Raw genomic sequence first — 16,371 nt, forward strand, 5'->3', positions numbered from 1 at the left:
TTTTCAACTGAATATTTCTATCGTTCTCAATGAGCATATTCCGAGAAACGAATATCGCGTATACGGCTCTATACAATATAGAGACCCTCTAACAGAGACTGGCCATCAGGGGGCCACTTTTGATTGGTCCGCCATTTCCTAGCGATTCCCGCTCGTATTGAAATTTCAATTACTGCATTTACTTGGAATGTAAATAGTATGTAATGATAAATATTATAGAAATATTAAAACCGTGCTTTTTACATTAATATAAATAATATACGTCAAATAAAAAAAAACATGTCAAGTTTTATCGTCAGTTATATACATCTTTATCTTTAAATAACTTTGTTATAATAGCTGTTTTTTGACATTTATGATTTAATTTTTGACTTTGTTATTAAATTTTAAAAATTGACTCTTATATTGTCTTCGTTCTTTTTGTTTATACGTTAAATAATTTCTATATTTAATATTTTCTCTTTCTTAATTCTATTAAATCTTTTTCAAATAAAATTAAAGTAAGGTTAGGAAATCAGTGACAAAAGTACAAACACTTAACATTTGTAAAATTTATTTAAAAAAGGTGTGTACTGCCAATGATTTACTGTCATATCTTCTATTAATATTAGTATTTTTCTTACTTAATGTTCTTAATTTGAATACGACAAACTTTCTAATAATTTTAGGAAACAATTGATAATTTAAAACATATTTAGCCGTAACCTGACTAAAGACAGATATTAAATAATTTTTCCAGAATTGTGCAGTGCAATCTCTCATTTTTATTGTTATTATTTTGTACTGAGCAAAAACCACGAACACAACCTTGAATCAACTCAAATCAACTTGAATAAACGATCACATACGAACGCACTATTCGTGTGAGTGAAAGAGTGAAATGGCCTATATTTCTCTCTCACTTGTAGGATTTCGCTAGGAAATGCCGGACTCGCCTGATGGCCAGTCTCTGTTAGAGGGTCTCTAATTGGTTCTACTCTCGTTCCGCGTTAATTCCGCTGCATGGGTTTGCACCCAAAGATTTCTTTTTTATGGTAAAAATTCCCTATGCGAAAGGAAAAATCTCTACGTTTTTTAACCACACTAGTCACATCGCCCATGGTGGAATTAATTAATTCCACCATGACATCGCCCATCGGTGATAAATGGAAAACAGATTGAGCACGATTCACGTGATTCATGCCGGGAAAAATTAATTATTTTACGATATGGATGACGTAAATTCTATGGAGGATAACACGGTAACAGTTGCGGTCAAATCCGAATCACCAACTATGAGCAAGCGTCAAAAGAAAAGATTGCTGAGAGAGAAGAAGTGGTTGGAACGAAAAAGCGAGAAGAGGTTAGGAACTCCTGATGTCATGCGGCAGCAATGTACGAAAATCTGTAAATTGCGATGATCCCATCGTGTCATTTTACTCCAAGGCGCCTAGAATAAATCTCCTTATTTGTAAAATTTGTAGTATAAGTGGTACAATTTCAAAAACGATTCAAGAGAAAAAAAATTGAATCCTATTTTTTAAGTTTAATTTTTTTTTCTGTTTGGTGCCTTTCAGTACATATAATGAACTGGGAATTGATTGTGTAGCTTGAAAATTGTAAAAATGAGCAAATTGACTAAAATATCTATAATAGATCTATTTGCATTGCTTGAAGGGACAGAAAGAGAGGGAGAGTTCCCAAAAAATTGTACACTTAAAACAATTAAATATTAGGTTGATGTAAATATAATGTCAGGTTTTTACTTTTCTGATCTAATTTAAATGACAAACTATTGATTGAGCAAAGGCTTGATTGATTAGTTTCTGTACAATCTCTTGAGTAGTTTTTAATGCATCTGCTTTAATAATTACCATCACTTCTGTTATAAATTTTTGACAAATTATTATTATACTGTTTGATCGTTTGTAATTTTCTAGCTGAATGCTTCATTAATTCTTTGACTTGTTCCTGCTGTTTTAAAACCTAGGGTAAATTTGTATGTACTAAAAAATTTGGAATTGTTTTTTTACCATATTTAATAATAATACAATGATTAATCACAAAGTTAAACAAAATTACTAGCACAATTAACAGCAGAATCTGTACTTGAAAATGATGCAACATGAACACAATCAAATATATCCTTATTGTAGAGAATAAAGTCCCAAAGTTTAAAATAGTAAAAATTATTTTTGTATCAACCTAATGTAATATATTCAGCTGCTGAAGAAACAGAAAGCAAAGATTCTGGATGCAAATAAAAATACAAACAATATGAACAGACCAACATTCTGTGAATTTATTAACTTTGTAATTTTCATTTTATTTCAAGATACACAATTAAATTTCTAGTAAATTTGCCTACTTTGTAATTTTTACTTTGTTTCAAGATCCACAGTTGATCCTCTGGGTTATCAAACTTCTCAAACATTAAATTATTTTATTTTGTTCAGAATTATATCATGTTTTAAATTGTACCATCCTATATATATATATATATATATTATTTTCACAATTTTTATACTAACTTGTAACAAAGTATGTAAGAAAGAGATTTAATATGCATATGTTTCTTACTAATTTTTATATCAATTTTATTTAAATGGAAGGAAATTTATTTATGCAGTCTTTCCTATCAATTTTTATATTAGTTTCTAACTGTATATTTGTCAATACAGATTGCGAGAGAGGATTAAAGCGAGAGAGAAACGTGCGTTTGCACGTGCTAATAACTTGAGCCTAGGTCCTTCCAGAAAGTTCTTAAAGAGAAGTACTATGGCTGAGAGTGCTTGCACACTTACAGTAACCATCGACTTGTCGTTTGATGAGTTAATGATTGATAAGGATATCGCTAAACTAACGAAACAGATACTAAGGTGCTATACTTTGAATAGAAGGGCTATGGCACCCATGCAATTTTCCCTTACCAGTTTCACTGGTAAATCACGAACTAGCATGGAGAAGCACAATGGATACAAGCATTGGGATGTATGTAATACAAATAAGACAATACTTCCTCTAACTTTTATAATTAAAATTGATATGATAAACTATTTATTAAAGGAAGATATCAAAAAAGGCTAATTTTTCCTAAAAAGATGTGAGATTGAAAGAAAAATAGTGTGGTTTGTAGATTTTTGTCCTCCTAGAAATGATAAAATTATTAAAAAGTTTGTGCCGTTTAGGGAACATCTCGAAAATTGAGCAAGGACATAATGCATTTATTAAAATTTGGATAAATACATCATGTATGAGCATATTAATAATTTTATTGTAATTAAGAAATCAAAATGTATGAAAAACATTATTTCTTGTATCTTTTTGAGTAGAAACGAAATCATTTTTAACATTCTCCGGTATAAACCTTTTTCATCCTCAAACGCAAATTCTTTATTAAATTATTAAATTAACTATCAAATTTCATTGAATTACAGGTGAGCTTTCATACGGAACCGTACATAAACATTTATCCTAAAGATAAGATCATATATCTCACGAGCGAATCAAACAATGTGATAGATCATTTAGAACACGATTGCGTGTACGTCATAGGTGGTCTCGTTGATCACAACGCGCATAAGGTGAGATTTTTTTTTGGCAAGTCGTCTCTTTTTGAATCTCTACTAAAAGTTTAAATTATAGGGCATGTGTCATAAATTAGCAAGAGAGGCGGGTGTCAGACACGGTCGATTACCGTTAGATAAATTCCTACAGATGAAAGCAAGAAAAGTGTTGACTATCGATCATGGTAAGCATTATGAGAGATGAATTTTTCAAAGCAATTATGTTATTATCAATTTCTGGGAGTATCTTGTATTTTATTTTTATATAAATAAAGTATTAAATCGACTCGTTTGATTAAATCTAAATATGAGGTGTAATGCCATTCGAGTCTGTACAAGATGTTGGTGTGTGTTAAATAAATCCTTTATTGAAAATGAATGTAATTTCATACGTTTCGATCCTCATTCGGATCCTTATTAATATGTGTTTCATCTAACATATCATTGTTCTAGGAAGCACTTTGATATTAAGTAGATGTACATATTGATAAGGATTCGAATGAGGATCGAAACGTATGAAATTACATTTATTTTCAATAAAGGATTTATTTATCACACACCAACATCTTGTGCATACTCGAATGGCATTACACCTCATATTTTTATTTTTATAATAGTCAAGTGAAGAGAGAAATAAAACGTGTTTTGAATTAGACTGAATCTAAACCTACATCCTACTAATTAAAATTTAACAATAAGTGAGTTATGTATTGAAGTTTACATTTTGAAGAAATGATTTAATTTTTCCAGTTTTCGAAATACTGTTAAGAGTCTCAGAAGGCGATACCTGGCAAGAAACATTTTTAAAGGTGTTACCAGAGAGGAAGAACGCTCGTCCAATCACTTCTGTGCAATCCAAAGAGAACGAATCACAAGATTCGAAACCTATTGGTGTAAATAATGCCGTGCCGGCTGATATAGGTAATATAGTACCAGTCAATTCGAAACCTGTTGATGTAAATAATGCAATGCTGGCTGATACAAGCAATGCAATGCTGGCTGATACAAGCAATGCAATACCAGTTGATTCAAAATCTGCTGATGTAAATAATACAATGCCGATTGATGTAAATAATACAGTGTCGATTGCTGTAAATAATACATTAACAGTTATAAAAGACATTAAGGAGAGCGGTATCAAATCTGAGTGCAAAACAGATTCGAAAGAAATCTTAAATGAGAGTTTCTATGTAACGTAGAACCGCGAATAATGATGTGATTAATATAAAAGATGCAAAGAAAACATTTAAGAATTCGTGACGTGCAAAAAAGAAAATAAAAGTATTTAATATAAAAAATATGTACATAATATTTATGTGTATAAGAAATAAGGTATGAAAGATTTAATCAAATCAGTTTTTTTCTACGTAACTATAATGTTATTGTAATAACATTTAAAAAAATTTTATTTCATTTTGACGTTAGTCTATTTTGCTATTTCGCGAATGCTGTAGAAATCAAAGAAATCTATTTTATTGTACTATTTTTAAGGCCATTGAAAATTTGTAATTATGCCACTGCGTACAAAGTAAGGTCATGTACATATAATAACAACAGCGTATTTTTATATCATCTGTCGTGTATTTTTTCAAATATACGAGATGCATAGATAAGAGCAAGACATCAATCATAAACGAGCTGCAAAAACGCGTCAGACTCGACAAACACTGTCAATATCTTCTCGCGCATTTGTTTTCTTATTTTTACACATCTCACAGACACATGTTACAATATAATACATTCTTACATCTAAAATGTTTGTTTTGCGCTACCGGAGTGCAGCTTTTATTGATCGTATTTAGGTACCTTTCGCATCCTTACCGTGCAATTGCTTAATTGTAGCAATTAGGTCAAACTGACTCTTCAGGTTAAAACGTTTGTACACAGGTGCATATTTATTACATTGCAAATGTATATACGCCTATTTATCATCCAAAACATTAAATACAATACCAATAGTATCATATTGTACATACATATATATGTATCTACAGTTGAGTTCCCTTATTCTTAAGTCTCCGCCTTTCTACTCTTCGTTACTTTTTTTATAATGACAAAGTAGCGCAAGACTAGAACCGGTTGAGAATAAAGGATACGGGCGTTCGACTGAATTCGTCTAAATAAATAAATTTTTTTTTCTTCGTATCTTCGACCAAGATCGAGACTTTCGTACGCGCGCGAGTACAACGTTGTGATCGGGAGACAATTATATAACTTAAACGATATATTATTTTCTTTATTTCAATTTACCATCATATTCGACCGAAACAATCGCGTTTCAAGCGAAGTCGCCATTGATTATCGTTGCTCGATTAAATTTTTTGTCTCGTTCGTGGCCGATTGCAGAGATCAGAAATGATTTTCTTACAGCTTTACATCATAACTGTCGCGCGCGATAATCCCTCCGTATTTTCTTTTTATCTCAATCAAACTTCATCACTTTTCTATCTTTGCTATTTCCTCCTTGTCGATTATTTCGAAGTCGCTATCGTCACCATTGCTCTCGTCGCTGCTGGCCGCGATTTTCTTCGCGTCGAAGACTTCTTCCTCGGAAGAGGACGAGGAGCTCTTCTCGAAATGACCGGTCTGAAACTTTATATCGTTCTCTTCAGCATCGTTCTCGCCGACGCTGAGTTCCAGTTCCGATAGCTCGACACCGTCGGTGCTACCTTCTCCATGGTAGGGCATGTTGAATGCTATCTCCTGGAGGCCTTCTATGAAATCCTCGTCGTAAAAAGAATCTGCAAGCAACGCGATGAGATGTAAAGATGTAGAGAAGATCGAATGATGGATGGAGATTAAACATGTTTATTCTGTTTTAAATCGTCGAATAACTAAAAGGGGATAAATATGGAAAAATGCGGAATTGATTATCTCTCCAAAAGTTACATCGAAAATATTTGAAATTTAGTATCCGAATAGTATCCAAATTAGTATCATTAGTTTTTTGGAATTTATTGAATTAAGTGACAAATAATTTGTCATCAAATGCATACCATTCTGAGTGTCCGATTGCACACTTGTCGGTGTTGGCGAATGATCGCCCGTCTCCCCCACTCGAGTTAATACCAGCATATTTGCCTCTGTTACTAAAGGTAAAAATTCATCCTCAATTTCACTGTCACATTGCCATTCTGAAAAATAAGTGAAATTAATCATAAAAATGTTTTCTCATATAAACGTTAATATGATGAAATATTAGCTGTTATTCATAAGTCAATTCTTATTTCAAGACTATCTTAAGTAATGTGTTAAAATACTAATACGGCCTTCTGATTGATTCGTGACATCTTAAGATTGTACTTAAGACTGTCTTGAATATAAGAATCGATTATGAATGCCGGCCATTGTCGCATTAAAAATTGTATATAAAAAACGATATCAATTCTTGGACCGCAAGAATTCACACGGATGTGTGTAAAAAAGTTTAAGATTTGAACTTAATCGAAGTTCAATGAAGAAAATAAGATATAAGAAAAAATGTTTTCAATAAATTCTGCTTTTTAAAGATCGACAAATAATCGGCGCGCAGTTTGCTTGAATTAGAAATTATAAAAATTCATATAAAACTATTATTACACTAAGATTCACTTTGATTGAATATAGCCTTCGGTTATTTGTGTTGAAATTTAAAATTCTTTTAGTTAAAAATTAATACGATTTCTTAATCACATCTTCTAATCAAGTGTTTCAGTTAAAGTTAGATAATTATATGCATTATACATAATTATATTGTTAAGCAATCCAAAATTGAAATTAGTTAAGTTAGATCTAAAGACTAAATCATTTACGTTTAATTGTTAACACTAAAAATATTAAGATTTCTTATTCATTAAAAGAATGAAGCGCGAATAAATTATTATGCCAATAAAGAAAATGATGAAAAACCAAAAATTTTATTATTATAAAAAATATAATAATTGAAAAATTAAAAAATTTAAGATTATATTTTTACACAAGAGAAATATAATACTAATCTAAAAAATAGAAACAAATAATGATCCTTAACTTCTAGAGATGAGCTTTAAGATTTGAGATTTGACTATTCATTTCTCTCAAGAAAATTTAAATTTTTCGATTACCTTTGTGTGACATGAAGTACTTTGATACTATCTCAGACAATCGCATTATCAGAGATGCCAGTAACAGAATACAGTACGCCGACAAAGTAAATGATTTTGACGGCTTGATTTGGTCGACGAGCCATATGTGGAAGGCTATGAAACAAACGGCGATGCAATGCTGAAAAGATTGTAAATGGAATAATAAGGTTAGAGAAACAGAAGATTAGAATTTTCAATCTTTTCAAGATTCCTTCTTTATTAGTAAACAAAGAGATTTTTACCAATCCTGGTTTCTTGATCCGCAACTTCTGCAAACATCTCCACAGCGAGTGACCCGAACAGCACACCCTTCCCCTACGTTTATAAAAGATCAAGATTACTATTGTTTTTTTTTTTTATTCAAATCCTTTTTAATCGAGAGCAAGATTGTTACGGGAATACAGAAATTTCTTTGAATTTCATAAATATGTAATTTTACTATTAATAAGTAAATGCTAAATATAATTACTGAAGTTGAAGATCATTTAATACTGGAAATATTACACGTGATATTCAGCGAATTATCTCGACGTAATATCATTTAACGAATTATCTTGACGTATTATTTTTCAATGAAGTACAATAAATATAAACGCAACATAACGAGGCAATAATGCAAGCAATAACTTTTTTTGATAACTTACTCTGCAGGGGCCAAGGTGTCCATGAATATGAAAGCGATTATTATTTGGACTTTAACATACACGCCGATAATTATTTCTGGCGTATTCGGTATTCTCTCGCATAATCCTATCATGTTACAAATCCTGCAACAAGCATCACGTGTTATAATTACTATTCTGTACAAAATGTATAAGCATAGTATATAAGACAATCTGGATCAATAAACATCCAGAAAAACTCGTGATATTAATGTATTTAATATTTTAATATATTGAGACAATAACGATAAGTCGCATGTCATTTAATTAATAATTTCTTTTGCGACAAATTTTTCAGAAATTTAATTTAATACCTACACAGCACAAAACTCCGTTTAAGTTTCCTAGGAGTACATTTCGCTGAGCTCTCGGAGAGTTTATAAAATTCGACAAAATGAACTCCCGTGGAGCTTATATACGATTCAACAAAGAAAGATCCCTGCGAGTAGAGAGCTCCAAACGAGTTCTTTTGAAATTGAAATAAAGCTTACACAAAAAATTTTACGAGCTCCTAAAAGAGTTCCTTGCGAACCAAACTAAATCTCCCAGGGAACTCACAAATGCGGACATAAGAGTTCCTGGGGAACTCCGTGCGAGTTCATTTTAAGCTTAAATGAAGCTCACAATATGAGCTCCCGGGCAGCTCCCTGTGCTGTGTGGGTATTATTTATGTGATTTATGTATATTTATTGAATATTATTTACGTCTACTGACTGCAGAATAGGAAATTTCTAGCAAGAAATTTTCATTCTGTAGCCACAATGAACACATACATTAAAAAAATTTATCATATAACAAAGAAAATAATACCACAAAAGAGTGAAATCTATCTTTTAGCTACAATTACGAAGAATTTTGTGTACCTTCTCCGATGGAAAAAATTCTCATTATATTTTACAGTATTTAAAAAATTTCTTTTATTTGAAATTTATAAATGTTTCTAAAAATATCTTAAACTTTTTCGAAAGTTATAGAACAAGAGATCTTCAAACATTTGAAAATGTATATATACTCGTATTATGTATATTACTTAAAAATCATTTCTGTCGATCTTATCCAACAAACAATTCGCATATTGATGCGATAAAAATCGACATGCGAAATAAACGATTTATTTATTCGACGCGTAAAATCACGCGTCACCTTCATTTTATTTAAATCTATAAATTGTATTACGAGGAAAACAAATCGCCAACCTATCGCTCTTAATTATAATCACATATCGTTTTTTCTAATCTTTTATAAGCATTTACGCTTAATTAGACTAACAACGTCTTATTCAAAATCGGATTGAGAGAAACTTCTCGACTAAGAATCCACACTGAGAAAAAAATGTTTGACTAAATTAATTTAGTTCATCTTCATTACTTTCGTTGGAGAATATTATACCCATATAGCATAGAAGAGCGTTGCAGTAACATTGTTGCAATGTTATTCCAATATTGATGGAACGATCCATGCTATATGGGTATCTACTTAAATCACACTAACTTTTGGAATTTAAAGTAAGAAAAATATAGGTATGTTTGATTCTTGCCAAAGCGTGAAAAATAATTCCAGTACAGGAATAAAAAATTCAATATCAAAATATTAAAGCTATTCGAGCCACGCTAGATTTCATATGTGAATTATGGTACTAGAAAGAAGCAATAATCAAATTTTCAAAAATATTTCGACCTTTAATATAGTTATTTTTAATGACGCATTAAATAAAAATCGAAACATGGGCGATTATATTGATCATTACATAAAACTAGTCGATTGCATTTTAATTTCTCTTTCTATGTGAATTAACAAAAATTGCGAGTCTCCTAATGTAGATCTTCTATCTCAAGGATTGATTAATGTCTATGTATTACTATAAAATTTATTTTAAAATATAAATTGTTATATTAGATTGTCATTATTATAATAAATTAACTGTCGTTATTAAAATAATAAAAGGAATAAAAAAAGAAAAGATCTATATAATATAATCTATAATATGGCTAGAGGTTTAACTAGAATCTGACTAACACTAAATATTTTTGAAATATTAGTAAAACTTGAATTGTGAATGATTAGTGTTAGTAGGTCAATATATACGTTCTTCATCAAAAGAAACAGACGAAAAGACTTCAGAAAGAGACGAACTAAATTAATTTAGTCAAATGAATTTTGTTCTCAATGCAGAAATGTTTTTATGACGTACATTGAGAAAAAAATTTACAAAATTTTAATAAATATTTCTTTGAATAATCCTAGCGGAATATTTACTAAATGTAAACACATATTCATTATATACAAGAAGCATTAGTTTAACTCAACTATCATTTTTTTTACTTATCTAAATATTTATTTACCGTAAGTAAATATTCTGCTATTTTAGCTTGGCTATTCAAAGAAATATTTATTAAAATTTAATAAACTTTCTTCTCACACGTTATCTGAGGAAGAAAAGCAAAGAAAATTTATTTTTTATTATGTGAAATAAAAATCGGAATGTAGTCGAATATAAGAGGAGAGAGTGACCGAAGCACACGTTAAAAAAAGAAACTTTATATTTCATCGAGCGTAACTTTCCATTTTACTCTCTTTTATCAAATCGAACAAAAATTCAATAACTTAAGATTAAAAAAATTAAACAGATCGCAAGAGCGTTTTTTGTCCATGAGCGTTTCCTTTATAGATGGTATATTATCTAAAAAGAAAACGAGGCAAAGTAAAAATATCGAAAATATCAAATCGGAGCTTAAATTAAATATAAAAGAAGCATAAATTACCACCGTAAATCGGAAGACATATAAAAGAATCTTTAAGACGTAAGCATGAAAGAAGTTCAACAAGCAAACATAGATACGAGAACTTTCCGCATACCGGAAGTGAAGCGTGTACGTCAATACGTAAACATCGGATGACGAGGTACGTCTTGTTGACATTCATCGCCACTCACAAATAATGCCGCGCGCATTTACGCGCTTCACTACGAATAATCGGACACGCGATTACAATACACGCTCGTGTCCGTTACGCATGCGTGCGCGTGTATGCATGTATGTGCGTATCGCGCGAAGCCCCCCCCCCCCCCCAATCCGTTCGGAAAGGGGGCCTTGACCTAGAAGGCGAAGTTACTCTTGTGCACACGAAACGGCGTAAAACAGCTGTAACGCCGCGCCGCGCGCCGTGACGTCACGGACGGCCGGAGGCACGGCGCGTTGCACAACGTGCGCGTGAAGATGGGGAAAGACGTAACGAAGACGATAACCGCGTGAACGTAACAACGTAAGCCGATACGAAGACGCGCTGTGGTTGGTAGTGTCGATCGTCGCCGACGAGACGTGAGAGTGACAGTGAATGGGAAGAGCGTGTCCTTTAAACGCAGAACTCTTTAAATGCGACGGTATGCGAAAGGAATAACGCTCTGCGAACTGCGTAGTTCTTCGAATCTTTCCCCGAGCTTTTTATTTGTTGATAATATTTTACTTCGAGCATTCTGAAGATGGCTTCAAGTAAAGCCGAGATACATATCTGTACATTTAATTAATATACATTAAATTTGTAATTTACTTCGCACTGACAACTGCGCAAAAAAACTCTCGTTAATTCTTGTTTCATTCTCTTGTATTTGAAATTATCGAGAATTTATTATTTGCTTGTTCGTTTGTTAACTTTTTTTTGTTCGGCTAGATATACAGCATAGATCACTCCAATATTGCAGTAACGTTGCAAATGATGCTGTAAGTTTTTTTTTTTCACTTTCTGTACTGTATGGATAAAATATATGGAAATAACTTTTATTTATTAATATATATATAATAATAATTAATTAAAAACTCATAAATTATGAACTCCTTTAATTAATACAACAAAACAAGAAAATAATGTAACATACAAGGCCGTAAGAGTTAACCGCAGGTTGTTTATATTGCGAAAAACAATTTAACAGACAAACACATTACATGAATTTATACGTTTATTTATTGAATTACGCTGGCTGCGTAAAATACATTACTCTCCCTTTAATTTTATCAAAAATGGATATGATTTATACACGTAGTAAAACTTTTGAAATTATGGATTAAAGTGATCGATCATCAATTATCTTGCGTCAATATTATATTGTTTGGCATTTAACGTTACTGCGAATATTCAAATATCTGAAGATGGCACAATCATGTGACGTCGAAACAACTAAATTTATGCTTCTAATTTTAAGTTTGTCAATATATTAAACGTTTTACGAATTTAATTTGACTCTTTACTTTTGTTGTATCAACAAAATGCAAAAGTCTCACACTCGAGAAAATATTGCCATACAGCACAGATTATTCTAGCGACATTGCAAATATTACAGTGATGTTATTATAAATTTTTATGTTACATTAGTCGGTTAAAAAGAAAACAAAATGAAAAGTCATTCTCGACAAAATGTATCCTATAAAGCACAGATTATTCCAATAATGTTACAATAACATTATGATGTTCCAGCAATATTGCAGCGATATTGCTGAAAATTTCTGCACAGTGTGCTAAGGCTTGTTTTTCATCGCTGCATTAAACCTCGTTTTCATACAGTATAAATTATTTCAGTAATTAATATTGTAGCTTTTTAACGGTTATAAAATATGTTAATATACAGTTTATATATTTAAATGCAATAAAGACAAGAATCAATTGAAGAATCTTAGAAAAGTTGTTTCCTCTGAACGCGACCAATGTTACAGTAATATTGCTGCAAGGTTTATTCTGTGCTATACGATATAGACAATATTATTACAATCTGAAATTGCCATTGCAGTGCCTATTCTTATTGCTTGCTTTTTATTATGTTCCGGCTTTTTCATTGTAAGGACTGAGTTGTATCACATTATTTCTTTAGTTTTTCGTGAACAGGTTTCTTTTCCGAAATAGATACTCTGGTTTTGTATCTTTTGAAACGAGGTAAAAATTACAAAAAAGTGAGCAAAATTTCCTCAGATATTTATAATTTAATTGGTTAATGTGAATTTGCTCACTTTAGTCATTTTTTCACTTCATTTCAAGAATACAATCGACCTCCAGGGCACCCATCATGGACACATCAAGTCGAAATGGATTCCGATGGGAATTATTCAATTATTCTTTACATTCCTATTTTTAGAAAAACGGAATAATTCCGATCGGAATTCATTTCGACATGTTTCGTGATAGGTAAGTACCCCGATCTACAGCGAAATCAATGTTGAGCTGAAAAACAAAAGATTACGATAGAGATTTCTCTCTCTCTCTCTCTCTCTCACACACTCTCTCGGAGTAGCCAGCAGATGCGGAACAAGTCGACGAGTGCGGGAGTGCGCGTTCCTTTGTCTGTTTTTTTTTTTTTACAACGCGGTCAGAGCAAAGGAAGCGCCTTTGGAGTAAGAAGAAACAACGCACGCGCACGTGCAGTACGCGCATGAACAGCGTATCTGTAAACCGACTTACCAGTACGTCACGTAGAGCATGATGACCAGGTAGAGATTGACGAAGAAGGCGGCGTCGTGCCAGAACAACGTCAACTCCAGGGCGAGGATATACTGGCACACCTTACTCCGGCACGTCCCGGGTACTGTCCACAGGAGGTCGCGCAACCACGCGGGCACCTCCTCCCGGGGCACCGTGACCCACGAAGACGCTGCCGCTGCGCTGCCGTCGACGTTCTCGCGTCGGTTGATTCTCATCACTCGCTGGTACATCCAGCAGCACGCGTCCCACAAGAGCCACTCCATAGCTCGCATCACCCGGCGACCGGCCGGGACTCGGTCCCAGAGTCGTTCTCTTTCCATCGTCCCCGGATCGCGTGCACGTCGATCGTCGTCGTCGTAGCAGTAGGATCAATCGTCGGCGGCGTCGACGGCGCTCCACGACATCCAGCGTGCACGATATGCGCACCTCCTTCCCTTCTCACGTCTCTCTCCTTCTCTCTTTCTATCCTCGTCTCCTCGATGGCGATGCGTTTCCCGGTGCAGGCGTCTCTCCTCCGTTGATTCGCTCCGTTCTATGCAGCTACCACTTTGCCTTGTATGGCACACAGACGCTCCTCCGCTCCACCGTCCGCACTCGAAAGACGTTCGTGAACGACTGTCGTGGACTGTCGTGCCCCACCGAGGGGTATATTAATAGCGCGCGTGTGACAGTCTCTCTAGGGCGAGTGCGCCCCGTCGAGAATCTTCCTCAGCTGCTGCTGCTGCCGTCTACGGGGCGGGGAGAAGGGGAAAGAATGGAGCGAGACGGAGAAAGGACGGCTACAGCTGTTGGAGCAACACACACCCCGTTACCCTGATGGGCCACCCTTGTGCACTTATATGTCACTCGATGCTGTTATCTCTCTCTCTCTCTCTCCCTCCCTCTGGCTGCCTTTTAATAGTCCGTGTACCTGCTCCAGTACGCACGCACGCAAGCAGTTCGATCTCTTTGTCCCCGCGCACTTTTCGTTTTCCGGGGATGAGATCGCGCTCCGACGATGTCGACGACGCTCAACGACGATCACGCGATCGGTCGCGATGACGATGACGATGATGACGACTGGACAGATCAACCCGAGGCCGACACGCGGATCTTTCGCGTGGAATCTGCGAAATTATTACGCGCTTTGTGCGCCGTTCACAACGACCCGACGATGACGCGCGCGCGCGATGGAGGCCGTACTGACGTATTACGTGCTCTACTCGAGTCTAGTATTATTTCGTTCATATATATGTGTATATACGTCGCGCTCTCTCCAGTGCCTGGTATTCGCACTCCCACTCTCTCCCTTTCTCTCTCTCTCTCTCTCTCTCGCTCTCTCGCTCTTTTTTCTCACTTCTGTCTTCCCCGCTCCTTCATGCGGACACAACACGTGACAATTGCACGCGAGTCGCGCTTATCACGATACGCTACGCAATCGTGCGATTTTTGCGTGCGAAAAGGAGAAAGAATCTCTTGGGGAAAGATCGATGTGAAATCCTCCCTTCCCCTTTCTTTTCTTGCGTACAGAGCTGGGAGGGGGACAGGTATTTGAGGTACTTTGATTTAAAACACAATGCGTTTACAGTACAAGTGTATTTTATATTTAAAGTCGAAAGGTTGATAGTCTTTTGTACTTCGTTAAATATTAAATCTCATAGGAATGCACTTGTGAGAACACAACCAATAGGAAATAATACTTTTAACAGTCTAGCTGGATCTTAAGTGCTTGTATAATTCTGTGTGAATTTATATACTACGTATTATAGTCTTCTAAACTGAGCGCCGAAACAATTGTTCGGTCTTGAAAAATGCTAACTACTAAATTACTGCAATAAGATCACGAATTAAACTGACCAGCAATTTAACAATTCGATGCTTTTTACACATCTTAGAATGATCTTAATAATGTTGAATGATCTGTATTAAAATCTGTAAATAATTAAATTGAATAATAAGATTGATGGTCAATCGATTACAATTAGTATTACCTTTTTTTAAATTTAAATTTTGTTCATTTTCGACAAAGATATTGTATATATACAGTTTTGAGCTAACAAGAACCACAGAACTTTTTTTCCAACTCAATTATTGTATATTTTAGAAATATACAAAATACTTTTATATAATATGCACTCATGAATTACAAAATACAAAATGTAATAGTTTTGCAGATACCGTTTTTCAAGTAAAAGTATTTCAAATGCATGCCTATAGCGTTTATAAAGTCACAGAATTTATTTGAGCAAGATAACGAATATCTTAATCAAAAATATTTTTATCTCTTTCGAAATCCTCAAAACTAAATTCCTATAATACACATTCCTATAATAGATAAACTGTAATTTCGGTTTAGAAAAAGAAAAGAATGAAAAGAAAGTTGAATTGAGATTAATGTTAATTTATACCGTAACAGAAAGGACTTGCATAAGTCGATTATTTTTCTTAGTAATCTTGGTACCGTTTAATCATTCCCGATTATCGTTATTATTTAATTCCTAGGAGGTTACGCGCGTTTCGTTTTTTCACTAATGATACGTGTACACCTGTCGGTATGTTACAAACTGAGCGAACTAGTTGAGGAGAATTAAAGAACAATCTTAAAATATCGATAAACCG

The 16,371-nt window shown here is 33.9% G+C and overlaps 2 protein-coding genes across 2 annotated transcripts; one reads left to right on the forward strand and one right to left on the reverse strand.

Annotated features, from left to right (window-relative positions):
- The first annotated feature begins 1,051 nt into the window (after positions 1-1,051).
- Positions 1,052-4,803, forward strand: LOC108777104 (tRNA methyltransferase 10 homolog A). The gene is made up of 5 exons (XM_018543907.1): positions 1,052-1,342; positions 2,661-2,970; positions 3,417-3,563; positions 3,625-3,730; positions 4,296-4,803. The coding sequence occupies exons 1-5, from the start codon at positions 1,209-1,211 to the stop codon at positions 4,742-4,744; spliced, it is 1,146 nt and encodes a 381-aa protein (XP_018399409.1). The 5' UTR covers positions 1,052-1,208; the 3' UTR covers positions 4,745-4,803.
- A 303-nt stretch (positions 4,804-5,106) lies between these two features.
- Positions 5,107-14,938, reverse strand: LOC108777092 (uncharacterized). Its single transcript, XM_018543893.1, has 6 exons — positions 13,753-14,938; positions 8,293-8,415; positions 7,891-7,963; positions 7,628-7,787; positions 6,542-6,679; positions 5,107-6,286 (listed from the first exon to the last, which is right to left on the reverse strand). The coding sequence occupies exons 1-6, from the start codon at positions 14,091-14,093 to the stop codon at positions 5,982-5,984; spliced, it is 1,140 nt and encodes a 379-aa protein (XP_018399395.1). The 5' UTR covers positions 14,094-14,938; the 3' UTR covers positions 5,107-5,981.
- Between the last annotated feature and the right edge of the window lie 1,433 nt (positions 14,939-16,371).

This window comes from Cyphomyrmex costatus, unplaced genomic scaffold (genome assembly GCF_001594065.2).
Source record: "Cyphomyrmex costatus isolate MS0001 unplaced genomic scaffold, Ccosl1.0 scaffold408, whole genome shotgun sequence".
In the NCBI taxonomy this organism is placed as follows: Eukaryota; Metazoa; Arthropoda; class Insecta; order Hymenoptera; family Formicidae; genus Cyphomyrmex; species Cyphomyrmex costatus.